The sequence below is a fragment of the Ranitomeya imitator genome, chromosome 3 (assembly GCF_032444005.1).
Source record: "Ranitomeya imitator isolate aRanImi1 chromosome 3, aRanImi1.pri, whole genome shotgun sequence".
Classification (NCBI taxonomy): domain Eukaryota; kingdom Metazoa; phylum Chordata; class Amphibia; order Anura; family Dendrobatidae; genus Ranitomeya; species Ranitomeya imitator.
The window spans coordinates 826683531-826702636 of record NC_091284.1 but is presented as its reverse complement, the minus strand read 5'-3'; the positions used below and the strand labels follow the sequence as shown (position 1 = coordinate 826702636).

The 19106-nt window shown below is 52.3% G+C and overlaps 1 protein-coding gene across 3 annotated transcripts in view; it reads left to right on the top strand.

The window, feature by feature from the left end:
• Positions 1–19106, top strand: part of C2CD3 (C2 domain containing 3 centriole elongation regulator) — an 87540-nt gene extending 68434 nt beyond the window's left edge. For all 3 annotated transcript variants that reach the window (XM_069759445.1, XM_069759443.1, XM_069759444.1), the window contains 12 exons: positions 2–88; positions 293–889; positions 1180–1506; positions 1575–1713; positions 2116–2183; positions 2747–2952; positions 3241–3359; positions 6712–6867; positions 7861–8060; positions 9563–10352; positions 12244–12349; positions 18331–19106. In XM_069759445.1, the coding sequence (XP_069615546.1) occupies positions 2–88; positions 293–889; positions 1180–1506; positions 1575–1713; positions 2116–2183; positions 2747–2952; positions 3241–3359; positions 6712–6867; positions 7861–8060; positions 9563–10352; positions 12244–12349; positions 18331–18477 (2942 nt within the window). In that variant the 3' untranslated portion in view covers positions 18478–19106. The remainder of the gene's footprint in view (position 1; positions 89–292; positions 890–1179; positions 1507–1574; positions 1714–2115; positions 2184–2746; positions 2953–3240; positions 3360–6711; positions 6868–7860; positions 8061–9562; positions 10353–12243; positions 12350–18330) is intronic.

Below are 19106 nucleotides of genomic sequence, written 5' to 3'. Positions count from 1 at the left end.
GCTGGTGCAAGCAGAGCTCAGCCGGCGCGCGACCATCTGCTGGGAGTGGTGAGGATCCCGACCAGAGAGCTGCTGACCAAGAGATCAGGTGACCTGTGGTTGAGTATTACTGCGACTATTCCAGATCTACGTCTATACAGGTTTCTTTGTAGACCTAACCCGCGGGTTAGGGTTTTTACATCTCATTTTGAGCCCTGACACCCAAAGGTGTCTGCAGCGGTCCCGTAGGAGGAGGACAGCTCCTCTGATGATCTGGGTAATGACCGCCTTACACTTCTGTGTCCTCTTCTAGGAATTTCCGGCTGGTTCCCAGTAATGGTCTCTGAAGACCCCACACTTCCCAGTTCGGCGGGGGTGTTGGACGCTGTTGTCGGCGGCCTGGAGCTTTGTGTTCGCTTTGCTCATCACGCTGACAGAGAACGTGTCCTGGAGGCGGCCCGAGGCCTGGGATGGACGGAGGATGAGGGTGGCGATTCAGCTGGCGATGACGAACTGGTCAATCTCTCTGTTACTATCCCCAAGATCTGGCTCCCGCTGCACTGCCTCCTGCTGGCCGGTCACAAGCGCCTCCACAAGAGCACCTACTGCTACCTGAGGTACAAGCTGTACGATAAAGACGCCGTCTGCTCGCCGTTAAGAAGGCCATCTGTATCCGAGGACGGCCAACGGGCCACGGTGGGGTTTGAGCAAACGAGGACTGTGGAGCTGACGAAGCATCAGCCGCTCGTGTGGTATCTCCGGGAAGAGAAGCTGGAAATCCAGATCTGGCGTTCCTACGGGAAGGACACCAGCGGGCCGAGACCTCAAGACACTGACCGTCTGCTTGGGTGTGCCTACGTGGACCTTACCGCCCTGTCAGAAGACACCTCCCGGACCCTCTCTGTTAGTGGTAGGTGAACGACCATTGCTGCCCCCCCATAATAAATGCAACGATCCTAACCCATCAACGTAGAAATCCTGGAAAGCCGTCGTCCAGGACTTAGATATTGTTGGCAGGTCATCATCCTCAGATTAATCGGGGTCCGGAGCGGCTTGAACGTGGCACCTTTGTACACCGTCTAGTGGCTGATACTGCAGCTCCGATCACAATCTCTTCATGAGAACGGCCACTAAACCGCATAAGGCGCTGACCCTACTTGTCCTCCAGCCCCTTTAATTCAGATTCTTCTAATATTTCAGGTGTTTATCCCCTTTTTAAGCACAATGCACCCAATCTGTGGGGCGCAGCGGTGAGGGTTCACCTGTGCCTGAGCTCTGCCTATCATCCGTCATCAAGCGCCCGATGCCCCAGTTCTCCGGAGGACGAGAGCTTTCCCGAGGATTACGAGGTGCGAGAAGTCTCCCAGGAATATACGGACGAGAAGCCAGACAGTCACAAGAAGTCGGCCCAGAAAGAGCAAAGTGATAAATCTCCGAGTCTCGGCGGTGAGCCGGCGGCCGCGGAGCTGGAAGCCACGTTCTCTGTGAATGTTCTGGTGGAGCGCGCGATGCATCTCAGCTTAAAAGGTACAGATTAGATGCTTGGACTGAAATCCAGGAGATGTGAAATCGTACTAATCAGCGGGTCATTGCAGGCAGTCCTCTGACCGAGAGAGCCGTGGCCGTCCCTAGTTGTTCCGTGTCCTTCCCCGTCGCTGGTACTACAACCCCCATAACTACCCCAATCATTGACCGTACAGACTCCCCAACCTGGAATTTCCAGCACCAAGTCAGGTATGTTCCAAAAAACCTTTAACAAGTCAGAAATGTGTCATCAATGTCCCCAGATGGATGTAGAACGCTTTTAACCCAAAGTTTTTGCATTGGATAATTTGCTGCTACTCCTGTCGCCCCCGACCAGGCGCTGTGGCCCCTTATTGGACATCGACGGAGTAACCTATAGATTTGTATTTAGTGGATTCACATTAGACATTTCTGCAAAAATCCCAATGATTTGAAAGGAGTTTGCAGAAATCTAATCACCTGCTGCAGAATAACCGCATTCATATGGAAAGAATAGAAACTAGGTATCGGCTGCGCCCGACGGCCTGTATGGGACCAGAAATGACAAGACTCCTGCGCCCTGGACTGACTCGCCGACTCATCGTTTTTCTTTCTTATTCTCCGTGTCTGTAGGTTGAGCAATGAGCTTCTTGTCGACCCTCAACAAACCTTAGTGTTCAAGGTGTGGCACAAAGCTGCCGGTAAGTTACTGATGACGGAGCAAGGACTGGGGTTGTCCGGGCTTTTAAAGCCGCACCATTATTAACCCTCTCATCTTATTAATTGGGTAACATTTGCAAAGTTTCTTGTAAAACAACAAAGAAGCAACTTTGCAATTTACTTATTAAAAATCCTCCCCGTTCTCTAGAATGGATGGGTCCTGCAGATCCTGTTACATGCCACTGATTGCCTCGGTTACCGGTCACCACTGCTGGGACAGAGTAGCCGGTTTCCGATACAATGAAGCGCGCACTACTTACAGGGTTTTGCACCGGTATCCATCCATCCAGCCTCGGTGTCCCGGCGGCTCTATCCTGCCGATTACCTACATTTGCCGGTAACCCCCTTTAGTGTATGCACATGCACCCCCGCAGGTGGACGGGTCATTTGGTCATTACCAGCGATGCCATCCTGCTGCACAGTGCAGATTATCCTCGCTCTGCCCGCTCCTTTTGCAGTCTCCCGCCTGACGTGGAGAAAGTGAACATACTGCACAGTTTGCTCCAATCTTCACGGTATCAATCCTTTCTCTGATGTCTTGCAGATGTGGAACGAGTCCTGGGCTTCGCCTCTGTGGATCTCTCTCCTTTACTTTCCGGCTTTCAGTCCGTGTGCGGATGGTACAATATCGGCGATTTCACGGGTCATTGCCAAGGCCAGATCAAAGTGTCCATCACCCCTCTGGAAAACATCTCGCATCTGAAGGAGGAGAGAAGGCTGAGGAACGAAGCCTCACCCAGATGTCCTGAGGTGGGTAATGCCCCTATAAAGGTTTACTAAGAAAGTAGGTGGTGATGCTGTGTAGTGAGACTGTATGGAGCAGGGGTCGGCTGAACGGATGTGCCCCCTGGTCCAAATACGTTCTCTGCCCGCACACAAATACCAGCATCCTACGGGCCGCTGATGGTTATAGGGCCCTGCAACGACATTTCCAGCTTCAGATATAAATGGTGGTGATTGCAAGGGAGCAGTGTATACCCCCTGGAATAGTTCAGCCTGCGCCACTTTACTTAATATAGTCTCATTTTCGTTTTCCAGGTCTTGTCACATCCGTCTTCTCTTTATCACTCCAGTCCGGCTCTGTGTGGTCCGGTCACCGCGTACCCTGCGCCCCCTCCTGCAGACCTCGCCGACGTGCCGTGCCAAGCCAGTAATAGGTAAGATGACTGCACCATCACATGCAGGTCTCAAGATGGAATAAGAGGTGAAGCATCCGGACAAAGCGAGCAGGATGTACTCTGTGTGATGTACTCTGTGTAATGTGCCCAGTGTGATGTGCCCAGTGTGATGTACTCAGTGTGATGTGCCCAGTGTGATGTACTCTGTGTGATGTACTCTGTGTGATGTGCCCAGTGTGATGTGCCCAGTGTGATGTGCCCAGTGTGATGTACTCTGTGTGATGTGCCCAGTGTGATGTGCCCAGTGTGATGTACTCTGTGTGATGTACTCTGTGTGATGTGCCCAGTGTGATGTGCCCAGTGTGATGTGCCCAGTGTGATGTACTCTGTGTGATGTACTCAGTGTGATGTACTCAGTGTGATGTGCCCAGTGTGATGTGCCCAGTGTGATGTACTCTGTGTGATGTACTCTGTGTGATGTGCCCAGTGTGATGTACTCAGTGTGATGTGCCCAGTGTGATGTACTCAGTGTGATGTGCCCAGTGTGATGTACTCAGTGTGATGTACTCAGTGTGATGTACTCTGTGTGATTGTACTCTGTGTGATGTACTCTGTGTGATGTACTCTGTGTGATGTACTCTGTGTGATGTACTCTGTGTGATGTGCCCAGTGTGATGTACTCTGTGTGATGTACTCTGTGTGATGTACTCTGTGTGATGTACTCTGTGTGATGTGCCCAGTGTGATGTACTCCAGTGTGATGTACTCTGTGTGATGTACTCTGTGTGATGTACTCTGTGTGATGTACTCTGTGTGATGTGCTCTGTGTGATGTACTCTGTGTGATTGTACTCTGTGTGATGTACTCTGTGTGATGTACTCAGTGTGATGTACTCTGTGTGATGTACTCTGTGTGATGTACTCTGTGTGATGTGCTCTGTGTGATGTACTCTGTGTGATTGTACTCTGTGTGATGTACTCTGTGTGATGTACTCAGTGTGATGTGCTCTGTGTGATGTACTCAGTGTGATGTACTCTGTGTGATGTACTCTGTGTGATGTGCCCAGTGTGATGTACTCTGTGTGATGTACTCTGTGTGATGTACTCTGTGTGATGTACTCTGTGTGATGTACTCTGTGTGATGTACTCTGTGTGATGTGCTCTGTGTGATTGTACTCTGTGTGATGTACTCTGTGTGATGTGCTCTGTGTGATGTACTCTGTGTGATGTGCTCTGTGTGATGTACTCTGTGTGATGTACTCTGTGTGATGTACTCTGTGTGATGTACTCTGTGTGATGTACTCTGTGTGATGTACTCTGTGTGATGTGCCCAGTGTGATGTACTCTGTGTGATGTACTCTGTGTGATTGTACTCTGTGTGATGTACTCTGTGTGATGTGCTCTGTGTGATGTGCTCTGTGTGATGTACTCTGTGTGATGTGCTCTGTGTGATGTGCTCTGTGTGATGTACTCTGTGTGATGTACTCTGTGTGATGTACTCTGTGTGATGTGCCCAGTGTGATGTACTCTGTGTGATGTACTCTGTGTGATTGTACTCTGTGTGATGTACTCTGTGTGATGTGCTCTGTGTGATGTACTCTGTGTGATGTGCTCTGTGTGATGTGCTCTGTGTGATGTACTCTGTGTGATGTACTCTGTGTGATGTACTCTGTGTGATGTACTCCAGTGTGATGTACTCTGTGTGATGTACTCTGTGTGATGTACTCTGTGTGATGTGCTCTGTGTGATGTACTCTGTGTGATGTGCTCTGTGTGATGTACTCTGTGTGATGTACTCTGTGTGATGTACTCTGTGTGATGTACTCTGTGTGATGTACTCTGTGTGATGTACTCTGTGTGATGTGCCCAGTGTGATGTACTCTGTGTGATGTACTCTGTGTGATGTGCCCAGTGTGATGTACTCCAGTGTGATGTACTCTGTGTGATGTACTCTGTGTGATGTGCTCTGTGTGATGTGCTCTGTGTGATGTACTCTGTGTGATTGTACTCTGTGTGATGTACTCTGTGTGATGTGCTCTGTGTGATGTGCCCAGTGTGATGTGCTCGGTGTGATGTGCTCTGTGTGATGTGCTCGGTGTGATGTGCTCTGTGTGATTGTACTCTGTGTGATTGTAGTCGGTGTGATTGTACTCGGTGTGATTGTACTCTGTGTGATGTGCTCTGTGTGATATACTCTGTGTGATATACTCTGTGTGATTGTACTCTGTGTGATTGTACTCTGTGTGATGTGCTCTGTGTGATTGTACTCGGTGTGATTGTACTCGGTGTGATTGTAGTCGGTGTGATTGTAGTCGGTGTGATTGTGCTCGGTGTGATTGTAGTCGGTGTGATTGTACTCGGTGTGATTGTACTCTGTGTGATGTGCTCGGTGTGATGTACTCTGTGTGATTGTACTCTGTGTGATTGTAGTCGGTGTGATTGTACTCGGTGTGATTGTACTCGGTGTGATGTGCTCGGTGTTATTGTAGTCGGTGTGATTGTACTCGGTGTGATTGTGCTCGGTGTGATTGTAGTCGGTGTGATTGTACTCGGTGTGATTGTACTCTGATGTGCTCGGTGTGATGTACTCTGTGTGATTGTACTCTGTGTGATTGTAGTCGGTGTGATTGTACTCGGTGTGATTGTACTCGGTGTGATGTGCTCGGTGTTATTGTAGTCGGTGTGATTGTACTCGGTGTGATTGTGCTCGGTGTGATTGTACTCGGTGTGATTGTGCTCTGTGTGATTGTGCTCTGTGTGATTGTACTCGGTGTGATGTGCTCGGTGTGATTGTACTCTGTGTGATTGTAGTTGGTGTGTATCGGTGTAATTGTACTCGGTGTGATGTGCTCGGTGTGATGTGCTCGGTGTGATTGTAGTCGGTGTGATGTGCCCGGTGTGATTGTGCCCGGTGTGATTGTACTCTGTGTGATTGTACTCGGTGTGATTGTGCTCGGTGTGATTGTAGTCGGTGTGATTGTACTCTGTGTGATTGTAGTTGGTGTGTATCGGTGTAATTGTACTCGGTGTGATGTGCTCGGTGTGATGTGCTCGGTGTGATTGTAGTCGGTGTGATGTGCCCGGTGTGATTGTGCCCGGTGTGATTGTACTCGGTGTGATTGTACTCTGTGTGATTGTAGTTGGTGTGTATCGGTGTAATTGTACTCGGTGTGATGTGCTCGGTGTGATGTGCTCGGTGTGATTGTAGTCGGTGTGATTGTACTCGGCGTGATTGTACTCGGCGTGATTGTACTCGGTGTGATGTGCTCGGTGTGATGTGCTCGGTGTGATTGTAGTCGGTGTGATGTGCCCGGTGTGATTGTGCCCGGTGTGATTGTACTCTGTATGATTGTGCTCCGGTGTTTCCTACATTCTTCATTTCTTACTCTTGCAGGGAGAATATATTCCCATCAATAGGACATGATGAAGATATGGAGACCATGCGTCGCTTCCAAGAGTCAGTCCAGCAGGCGGAGAGGAACACGTGGAGCGCAGAGCACATGGACGCTCTGCCGCAGGCGTCACGCACCGCTCTGCTGACTGCACTCAGGTGAGGATGAGGGGTCCTGCCGTAATGATGGAACCATACTGGAGGGGGCCGAGAATTCCTTTCCATTGCACCAGCTTGTTTTTCTCTTTTCCACTCGCTGCTTTTGGTTTTGATTTGCAAAACTGCACACAGTTACTAAAGAACAAAGCAAGACCCTTTTCTTTCCACTTGATCTTGGACAACCTTTTTTTTAAAGGGATATTTCAGCTTCATTTACGTATTACCTGAATTAAAGAGGTTGTCCAAGAAAACAATCCTCCACCCTCACCCCCAAAGACAATATACATCCTGATTCTCCCTGGCCCAGCGGCGACTCTGCGGGGGAATCGACGTGACTTCAGCTCACGTGACTGCTGCAGTCAATCACTGAGCTCAGCGGCTTATGCAGTCTACGTCGACTGAGCTCAATGATTGTCTGCAGCAGGGATGTGCTCTATAGTCGTGACTTCAATGCTCTGCAGCCTGTGAAAGAGACCAGAGAGGCAGCGCTGGACCTGAGGACGGTGGGCATCGGTGTCTTGCTTTGTTTTTAACATGTCTGTGCCTTTAGTGAATGTATTCCTGACAACCCTGTTAAAGAAGCACGTCCACCATTCTTTTTCCTAATCCTGTCTCGCTATCTATGTGATGTAGTGTAGGTGTGATAATATTGTTACTGATCGCCGGTTTCCAACGCCGCTCCGGTCCTCTTCTGCGCTCCATTTCTTTTTTGGCTCACACAGGGACTGCGCTAGTTTCTTTCTTCAGAATCAAGCTCCATAGACTTCCATTGTGAAAGTGATTTCCAGTCCCCACCCAAACCCCAGTGTGACCCAGCGAGTCAGAAGTCACGGGACATAGAAGAGGCTCGAAGCAGCGCAGGAAACGGGAGCCGACGGCGATCAGTTTATTACCGCACCTACTGTACATTACAGACCGGCAGGCAGGATTAGGAAGAAAACTTGTGAGGAGGAGTGTTCCATAATAATCCAGGAACGTTCCTATGTTTTGCAGGAAGAATCTCCGTGAACTTGATGATATCCAGAAATATTTCAAGCAGAAGTTGTATCGGAGTCTGCCGAGCTATGAACCGGCGGGAGGGAAATCTCTGCACGATGTGGAGGCAAAACCTCCGAGCAACGAAGATACGGAGACCCGTCTGCTGCTGACGAGATCCAGCCTTCTAGTGTCCCAAGTCAGCGACCTCCTCGGCGGTACGTGCAGCCCCCTATAAATGCACCACCACCCCCTCAGATTACGAGCCATGCAGCCCCCTGTTCGTGCACCATCACCCCCTCAGATTACTCGCTGTTCAGCCCCTTAGTCATGCCCCATCACCTCCTCAGATCACAGGCCGTGCAGCCCCCTATATGTGCACCATCACCCCTTCAGATTACCAGCCATGCAGCTCCCTATACGTGCACCATCACCCCCTCAGCTCACCGGCCGTGCAGCCCCCTATACGTGCACCATCACCACCTCAGATCAGCGACCCTGCAGCCCCTATACGTGCACCATCACCACCTCAGATCACCGGCCGTGCAGCCCCCTATACGTGCTCCATCACCCCCTCAGATCACCGGCCATGCAGCCCCCTATACGTGCTCCATCACCCCCTCAGATCACCGGCCATGCAGCCCCCTATACGTGCACTATCACCCCCTCAGATCACCGGCCATGCAGCCACCTATACGTGCACCATCACCACCTCAGATCACCGGCCGTGCAGCCCCTATATGTGCACCATCACCCCTTCAGATTACCAGCTATGCAGCTCCCTATACGTGCACCATCACCACCTCAGATCACCGGCCGTGCAGCCCCCTATTCATGCACCATCACCCCTTCAGATTACCAGCTATGCAGCTCCCTATACGTGCACCATCACCACCTCAGATCAGCGACCCTGCAGCCCCCTATACGTGCACCATCACCCCCTCAGCTCACCAGCCGTGCAGCCCCCTATACATGCCCCATCACCCCCTCAGATCACCGACCGTGCAGCCCCCTATACGTGCACCATCACCACCTCAGATCGGCGACCCTGCAGCCCCTATACGTGCACCATCACCCCCTTAGATCACCGGCCGTGCAGCCCCCTTTACGTGCTCCATCACCCCCTCAGATCACCGGCCATGCAGCCCCCTATACGTGCACTATCACCCCCTCAGATCACCGGCCGTGCAGCCCCCTATTCATGCACCATCACCCCTTCAGATCACCGGCCGTGCAGCCCCCTATACGTGCACCATCACCCCCTCAGATCACCGGCCGTGCAGCCCCCTATACGTGCACCATCACCCCCTCAGATCACATGCCGTGCAGCCCCTTATACGTGCACCATCACCCCCTCAGATCAGCGACCCTGCAGCCCCCTATTCATGCACCATCACCCCCTCAGATCACCGGCCGTGCAGCCCCCTATACATGCACCATCAGCCCCTCAGATCACCGGCCGTGCAGCCCCTATACGTGAACCATCACCCCCTTAGATTACTAGCCGTGCAGCCCCCTATACATGCACCATCGTCCCCTCAGATCATTGGGTCTCCTGTCACATGTGACCTCCTGATCGCGGCTCATGTGGGGTCTGCAGTGTCGTTGGCACCGCTTGGGAAGCGGCTGTTGCCAGAATGCCCCTGTAACATGAGCTTCATACAGTAATTCCTTAAATTTGAAAAAAAATAATAATTTTGTTTTATTTTTTTTGCTCCAGGTCTTCAGGGAAATGGTCTCTTTCGAGGATCGACCAACAGCGGGATCGATGCAGCATGTCAGGTCCAGCACACAGAGGCAGGAGCTCAGGCGCCATCTCCTGCCCGGCTACCCGAGAGTACGGAGGTCATAGGTCACACGGTGGAGGTGGATGATGAGAGTGATCACCCCAGAGAAGACACTCCACCCTTCTCTAATAATGGAGAGGACAACATGGACGACCTGTCCGACCCTGCGGTGAGAGAAGGCCGCTTTTTCCTGGATCTCCACAACAGCAGCGACGAGGAGTACGAGGAAAATGTCATCGAACCCCGGACTCTTAATGAGATCACCACCATGACGGACAGGACCAGCCCCTGGTCCAGTATGGTGACCGACACTGAGCCCGATTTCATGGAACCGGACCTAGCAGACAGCCCGCCAGCCGTAGGTCACACCGAGGGCGCTGAATATGAGGTCGATCGGACCAATACCCTCAGCTCTGATGGATCTAGTGAACTGCAAAGCTCAGATGAGGACCCCCGAATCATGGGCTGTGCTAAGATCGAAGAGCGAGATTTACACACAATCCCAACCCCCGACCTTTGTGAGGACGGAGGCTCTGACGAGACCACGGGGGAGGCCGATAAAACCTCAGCTGACCTGGAGACTAATGACGTACATGGGGAGGAATCTGATACCGCGGATGACCAGGAGGAGAGGAGATCGCAAGGAGACCCTATCCACCCGGACACCGGCCCGTCAGAGGAGGAGCCCACCGAGCCACCAGGCAGGCGGAGCGGGCACGTACTGTATCCTTTACTCTGATCTGGTGCAGGGAGCGGCGAGATGCAGCCGCCGGGGACTTACTGCCAAACAACCGCCATGTTTTATATAAGGTGGGAAAGCAGAAATTCCCTAGAAGCCAGTGTGTAAGACCACTGCGTGTTCTGCATTCACCAGCCCCTTCTGATGTACAGTCTGCTGAAGACCCCCGTGCCTGTCATGGCGATCCTCCTGTGATTACCATCCTGTAGCCGGCGTTCATAGGAGACCGTGGTCATCACAACACATAGCAGGGCTGATACAGCACGAGCAATCAGATGATCGCAGCTTCAAGTCCCCTAAGGGGACTATTAAATACAGTAAAAAAAAAAAAAAAAGTTTTAAGAACTACATGAAAAAAAAAGCTGAAAGCATCCCCCTTTTCCTGCATTAAAAATAAAGAAAAAAAATAATAAAAATCCACATACTTGTTATCGCTGTGTCTGTAAAAGTCCAATCTATAAAAATATTAAATTAAGTAACCCGATCAGTAAATGCCGTAATCAGAAAAAAACAAATATTCTGACCTCGAGATTTATGGTTTTTCAGCAACCGCAACAAAGCAACAAAAAATGCAGTAAGAAGTGATCAAAATATCATATCGACCCCAAAATGGTATCGATAAAAATGTCAGGATGTCAAAAAAAATATTCCCTCGCACAGCCCCATCCACCAAAAATTGAAAACAATACGGGGCTTGAAAAATGGCGACATAAGCAGAATTTTTTTTTACAAATTTTTTGGGGAAAAAATGTTTGTGCCACTTAAGAAGAAAAAAAAACAAAACTAGACCCGTTTGGTATCTGTGGACTCGCACTGAGCTGGGGAATCATATTGGAAGGTCAGTTTTACCGTATAATAAACAAGGAAGAAAAACCCAAAACACTTGCGGAATTGAGCTTTTATTTCGCTTTCCGGTGTATCACATGATAAATGAATTGTGTCCTTCAAAAGTACAACTTGTGCCGCAAAAAGCAAAATCTCATATGTGGATGGAAAAGTCGCCCGATCGGGAAAGGGTTAACCCCTTCACCCACAGACGATCTTTTGTTTCCGTTATTTGCTCCCCTTTGTCTCGGGGCCATAACTTTTTTATTTGTCCGTCCCCATCGCTTGATGGGGGACGAGTTGTACTTTTGATTGACGCCATTGATTTAACCACATAGCAAACGGGGAAAAATTCCAAGTGCGCTGAAGTTTCACAATTGTTTTACGGACTTTTATTTACTCACTGCTAAAACGGACCTGCGATTGTGATTCTCCCGGTCAGTGCGAGTTCGCACATAACAAACATGTCTGGCTTCTTTTTTTTTTTTTAAGTGGTGAAAAAAAAATTCCAAAATTTGAATGAAAAAAAAGTTTTTGTGTTTTGTCGTTATTTTACGAGCCCCGTAGCGTCTCCATTTCCAGGCTCTGGGGCGATGGCTTATTTTGCTGACGTTTTTATTGATACCATTTTGGGGTAGATATGATTTTTTTGATCTCCTCGTATTTTATTTCAATGTTGCAGCGACAAAAGTAATTCTGTGATTTTTTGATTTTTTTCTTGTTACGCCGTAACTGATCGGATGAATATATATTTATATATATATATATATATATATATATATATATATATATATGTATTATAATTATTTTTTTTCTTGATCGAGCGATTCTGAATGTGGCGATACCAAACGTGTGGTTTTTTTATTTTATTTTTTTGTTTTAATTTTTATATATATTTTTTTTCTTATATATTTTGTAACACTTCTTGACCTTTTACTTTACTCAGTCGTCCCCTTGACTTGCAGCTGGCTCAGCCCTCGTCATCTCCGTCTCGTCCCCCTGTGGTTTTGTCGCTGTTTTCTATCTCCTCCTTAACTCTCTCACGTCCAGCTCGGATCCGCTCCTTCTCCCAAACTTCTTCCTTCCTCCTGAGCACTTGGAGGCGTCGATGAGATTCCTGAGCCTTTCTCCCGCGATCCCCTCGTCGGATCCCAAGGTGCGTGTCTACACGGGGGTCCTATATATATCATCAGAGGCGCTGTCAGTGCATTTATAACTATGGGAATGGGGTGCAGAGGGGCCGTCCCGCAGGATCTGAAACCGGGCAGATCTGTGGGGGTCCCATGCCCAGCACCACCACCGATCAGCGGCCACAGTATACGGAGCCGTACGTCCAGATGCCACCAAAGCTAATAATAACTGATCAATGGGACCCCACCGATCTCATATTGATGGCCGACGTCTGAGGATCGATCACCTATATGCCTTAACCTCCTCTTCATGTATTTCTGCAGCATCTTTTTTCACCACCAGGTGGCACCCTTGTGATTTGCCACATCTGCTCTGCACTAAGTGATTGCTAAGAATTAATTTTGGGGACTTTTTTTTAAATCTTCTGGATTAAAAAAAAAAAATCTACATTTTGGCCCTGCGCCATTTTGATTTTTTTTCTCGTCAATTTTCAAAAGTTTTGAGGAGTGGGTGAAGTTTAGCTGGGAGGGTTGGGGCCGCCACTAACTGCCAGGTAACTTACCCTGGAAATTGTTGTAAATTTATACTGCAAATATGCGCCGGCCACGGACGAAGATCCATAACACACGCACGTCTTGTGCGCTGTCATCGCCCGTAACGGGGGCTTCTAGTGACGATTGCTAAATATGTCCTTCTTTCCAAAAGAATATCCTGAGGTCATAAAATAGCGAACTCCTGCTGTTGTGAAACTACAACTCCAAGCATGCCCTCACCATTCCCCCTCAGCTGGAGTGCAGCGTGTTACTGATCTCCACTGTCATTAGTTATGGTCCCTTTAAATAAGCAGTTCCATGTAGCAGCCTCCAGAGGGCGCCATTGTCTGGGTGTTTTTATTTTTTTCATTTTTTTTGGAGTAAAATCGTGAAATTGTAAGAATTCCGTATCCGGGCGTCACATTGAGCCCCCCAATATCACCCGTCCTTGGGATTACACAGGAGACTTATTATAATACACAGATCAGAGGAAATATCCGGCGACTGTCCGTCCTCTCCATAGATAGGGCAGAGGGGTCACTGGTACACAGGTGATGCGGGGGGCAGCCATTGGTACACGGGGTGATGCGGGGGGCGGCCATTGGTACACGGGGTGATGCGGGGGGCGGCCATTGGTACACGGGGTGATGCGGGGGGCAGCCATTGGTACACGGGTGATGCGGGGGGCAGCCATTGGTACACGGGGTGATGCGGGGGGCGGCCATTGGTACACGGGGTGATGCGGGGGGCGGCCATTGGTACACGGGTGATGCGGGGGGCAGCCATTGGTACACGGGGTGATGCGGGGGGGGTCAGCCATTGGTACACGGGGTGATGCGGGGGGCAGCCATTGGTACACGGGGTGATGCGGGGGGCAGCCATTGGTACACGGGTGATGCGGGGGGCAGCCATTGGTACACGGGGTGATGCGGGGGGGGCAGCCATTGGTACACGGGGTGATGCGGGGGGCAGCCATTGGTACACGGGTGATGCGGGGGGCAGCCATTGGTACACGGGGTGATGCGGGGGGGGCAGCCATTGGTACACGGGGTGATGCGGGGGGGGCAGCCATTGGTACACGGGGTGATGCGGGGGGCAGCCATTGGTACACGGGGTGATGCGGGGGGCAGCCATTGGTACACGGGGTGATGCGGGGGGGCAGCCATTGGTACACGGGTGATGCGGGGGGCAGCCATTGGTACACGGGTGATGCGGGGGGCAGCCATTGGTACACGGGGTGATGCGGGGGGCAGCCATTGGTACACGGGGTGATGCGGGGGGCAGCCATTGGTACACGGGGTGATGCGGGGGGCAGCCATTGGTACACGGGGTGATGCGGGGGGCAGCCATTGGTACACGGGTGATGCGGGGGGCAGCCATTGGTACACGGGTGATGCGGGGGGCAGCCATTGGTACACGGGGTGATGCGGGGGGCAGCCATTGGTACACGGGTGATGCGGGGGGCAGCCATTGGTACACGGGGTGATGCGGGGGGCAGCCATTGGTACACGGGGTGATGCGGGGGGCAGCCATTGGTACACGGGGTGATGCGGGGGGCAGCCATTGGTACACGGGGTGATGCGGGGGGCAGCCATTGGTACACGGGGTGATGCGGGGGGCAGCCATTGGTACACGGGGTGATGCGGGGGGCAGCCATTGGTACAAGGGTGATGCGGGGGGCAGCCATTGGTACAAGGGTGATGCGGGGGGCAGCCATTGGTACACGGGTGATGCGGGGGGCAGCCATTGGTACACGGGGTGATGCGGGGGGCAGCCATTGGTACACGGGGTGATGCGGGGGGGGCAGCCATTGGTACACGGGGTGATGCGGGGGGGGCAGCCATTGGTACACGGGGTGATGCGGGGGGCAGCCATTGGTACACGGGTGATGCGGGGGGCAGCCATTGGTACACGGGGTGATGCGGGGGGCAGCCATTGGTACACGGGGTGATGCGGGGGGCAGCCATTGGTACACGGGGTGATGCGGGGGGCAGCCATTGGTACACGGGGTGATGCGGGGGGCGGCCATTGGTACACGGGTGATGCGGGGGGCGGCCATTGGTACGCGGGGGGCGGCCATTGGTACACGGGGTGATGCGGGGGGCAGCCATTGGTACACGGGTGATGCGGGGGGCAGCCATTGGTACACGGGGTGATGCGGGGGGCAGCCATTGGTACACGGGGTGATGCGGGGGGCAGCCATTGGTACACGGGTGATGCGGGGGGCAGCCATTGGTACACGGGGTGATGCGGGGGGCAGCCATTGGTACACGGGGTGATGCGGGGGGCAGCCATTGGTACACGGGGTGATGCGGGGGGCAGCCATTGGTACACGGGTGATGCGGGGGGCAGCCATTGGTACACGGGGTGATGCGGGGGGCAGCCATTGGTACACGGGGTGATGCGGGGGGCGGCCATTGGTACACGGGGTGATGCGGGGGGCGGCCATTGGTACACGGGGTGATGCGGGGGGCGGCCATTGGTACACGGGGTGATGCGGGGGGCGGCCATTGGTACACGGGTGATGCGGGGGGCGGCCATTGGTACACGGGGTGATGCGGGGGGCAGCCATTGGTACACGGGTGATGCGGGGGGCAGCCATTGGTACACGGGTGATGCGGGGGGCAGCCATTGGTACACGGGTGATGCGGGGGGCAGCCATTGGTACACGGGGTGATGCGGGGGGCAGCCATTGGTACACGGGGTGATGCGGGGGGCGGCCATTGGTACACGGGGTGATGCGGGGGGCGGCCATTGGTACACGGGGTGATGCGGGGGGCAGCCATTGGTACACGGGGTGATGCGGGGGGCAGCCATTGGTACACGGGGTGATGCGGGGGGCGGCCATTGGTACACGGGGTGATGCGGGGGGCAGCCATTGGTACACGGGGTGATGCGGGGGGCAGCCATTGGTACACGGGGTGATGCGGGGGGCGGCCATTGGTACACGGGGTGATGCGGGGGGCAGCCATTGGTACACGGGGTGATGTGGGGGGCGGCCATTGGTACACGGGGTGATGCGGGGGGGAAGCCATTGGTACACGGGGTGATGCGGGGGGCAGCCATTGGGCCGTCTTTTTTATTTGTGCAGGTAGGGAGTGGGGAGCACTGTGGCCGTTACCCCGCAGGTCAGGGTCACGGAGCGTCTCGTATCACAAACCTGCGAATAAAGGAGACCTGTATGGGCCATTAACCCTTTCCTCTGGGCTCAGAGCCGGTTGTCCCCCATAGTTGTATGTACTCCCTGTCTGGGGGTGACGCCTGGCTCTGCTCATCCTGAGCCTCCTGGTTTTTGACCCTGATGCAGTAACCTGCCATGTGTCACTTATCTCCCCGGCTCTTCCTACTTCTCACTGTGTACAGGGTTCAGCGGCTGATAATCTGGAGCCGGTTCAGTCCGGCTGACGGAGCGGGATCAGCCGCTTCCGAAATTAGCTGCAAACTTGGCGGCGTCCTCGCCGACGGGGACATTGCACAATGGCCGCTGCTGACTGTACTGTTAACCCCCGCACCACAGGGAGCTCCGAGACCGGAGACACTCGTCACCCCGAAGCGTCATAATGACACTGACACTGGGGGTACAGGATAATGACACTGACACTGGGGGTACAGGATAATGACACTGACACTCGGGGGACAGGATAATGACACTGACACTCGGGGTACAGGATAATGACACTGACACTGGGGGTACAGGATAATGACACTGACACTGGGGGTACAGGATAATGACACTGACACTGGGGGTACAGGATAATGACACTGACACTCGGGGGACAGGATAATGACACTGACACTCGGGGTACAGGATAATGACACTGACACTCGGGGTACAGGATAATGACACTGACACTGGGGGTACAGGATAATGACACTGACACTGGGGGTACAGGATAATGACACTGACACTGGGGGTACAGGATAATGACACTGACACTGGGGGTACAGGATAATGACACTGACACTGGGGGTACAGGATAATGACACTGACACTCGGGGTACAGGATAATGACGCTGACACTGGGGGTACAGGATAATGACACTGACACTCGGGGTACAGGATAATGACACTGACACTGGGGGTACAGGATAATGACACTGACACTGGGGGTACAGGATAATGACACTGACACTCGGGGTACAGGATAATGACGCTGACACTCGGGGTACAGGATAATGACGCTGACACTCGGGGTACAGGATAATGACACTGACACTCGGGGTACAGGATAATGACACTGACACTCGGGGTACAGGATGACACTGACACTCGGGGTACAGGATAATGACGGCGACACTCGGGGTACAGGATAATGACACTCGGGGTACAGGATAATGACACTGACACTGGGGGTACAGGATAATGACACTGACACTCGGGGTACAGGATAATGACGCTGACACTCGGGGTACAGGATAATGACACTCGGGGTACAGGATAATGACGCCGACACTCGGGGTACAGGATAATGACGCCGACACTCGGGGTACAGGATAATGACACTGACACTGGGGGTACAGGATAATGACGCTGACACTCGGGGTGCAGGATAATGACGCCGACACTCAGGGTACAGGATAATGACGCCGACACTCGGGGTACAGGATAATGACACTGACACTGGGGTACAGGATAATGACACTGACACTGGGGGTACAGGATAATGACACTGACACTCTGGGTACAGGATAATGACGCTGACACTCGGGGTGCAGGATAATGACGCCGACACTCGGGGTACAGGATAATGACGCCGACACTCGGGGTACAGGATAATGACACCGACACTCGGGGTGCAGGATAATGACGCCGACACTCGGGGTACAGGATAATGACGCCGACACTCGGGGTACAGGATAATGACGCTTACACTCGGGGTACAGGATAATGACACTGACACTGGGGTACAGGATAATGACACTGACACTCGGGGTACAGGATAATGACACTGACACTGGGGTACAGGATAATGACACTGACACTCGGGGTACAGGATAATGACACTGACACTGGGGTACAGGATAATGACGCCGACACTCGGGGTGCAGGATAATGACGCCGACACTCGGGGTACAGGATAATGACACTGACACTGGGGTACAGGATAATGACACTGACACTCGGGGTACAGGATAATGACACTGACACTCGGGGTACAGGATAATGACGCTGACACTCGGGGTACAGGATAATGACGCCGACACTCGGGGTGCAGGATAATGACACTGACACTGGGGTACAGGATAATGATACTGACACTCGTGGTACAGGATAATGACGCTGACACTCGGGGTACAGGATAATGACGCCGACACTCGGGGTACAGGATAACGCTGACGTTCGTGTTGTGGGATAGTGACACTGTCGGACATTTCTTCCGCTTTTCGTTGTCTCTCCCTCTGCCGTACTGCGGTGGTCCTTGGTGAGATGTAGGGTGCTGTACACACTGACCGCTGACCTTTCCCTTTACAGGATGAGGATATCACTGAGGCCCCTAGAGGAATCCCCTTCCGACGTCGCCATCGCCCAGTCCCCAGGATGACAAGGGCCGAACTCCCGGAGGCCGAGGTGAATCGCATCGCCAGGATTTTTGCAGCACAGTTTCCTGATAAGAAATGAGGGTGACATCTCTGGACCCCTCCTGGATACCCGGGGTCTCCACTCCTCTGGATCATTGAGTGGTTAGGTGTGCTGGGACATGTAGTTCAGGAGCTGCCACTAGCAAGTGATCTGGATCCAGGGGTGAAGCTGTTTGGAGGGCTGAGTAAAAAAAAAAAAATCTATTATACTCCAGAGCTGTATTCATAATTCTGCTGGTTGTTATTAGAAACAGCATGCTTGAAGACAGACACCCCCCACACCTAGCGGCTTATCTGAGCTCCTATATTGCAGGGGGGTCTCTTCACCGTGTCCGGTGTGACGTCGTCGACACTTCCCAGTAATCAAATCACCGGACACTGAACATGCAAGCAGTGACGATTTCAGCTCTGAAGCCTGCAGGATAGTGAATGCAGCTCTGAAGTATATATAAAACCACCATAGGAGCCTGTCTGTCCGGTCTCGGCATTGTACGTCATGGCGTCACTCGCCGGCGCCCCCTTCAGCACATCTTGTACATATATTTTACATTCCTGTATTATAACTATTTATGGAATTTTCTATGGATAAATTATTTATTTCTCCACAAATTATGTCTTAATTTATTAAATTTCACAAGTTTGGAATAAAAATGTGTCTGTAACAGCGAA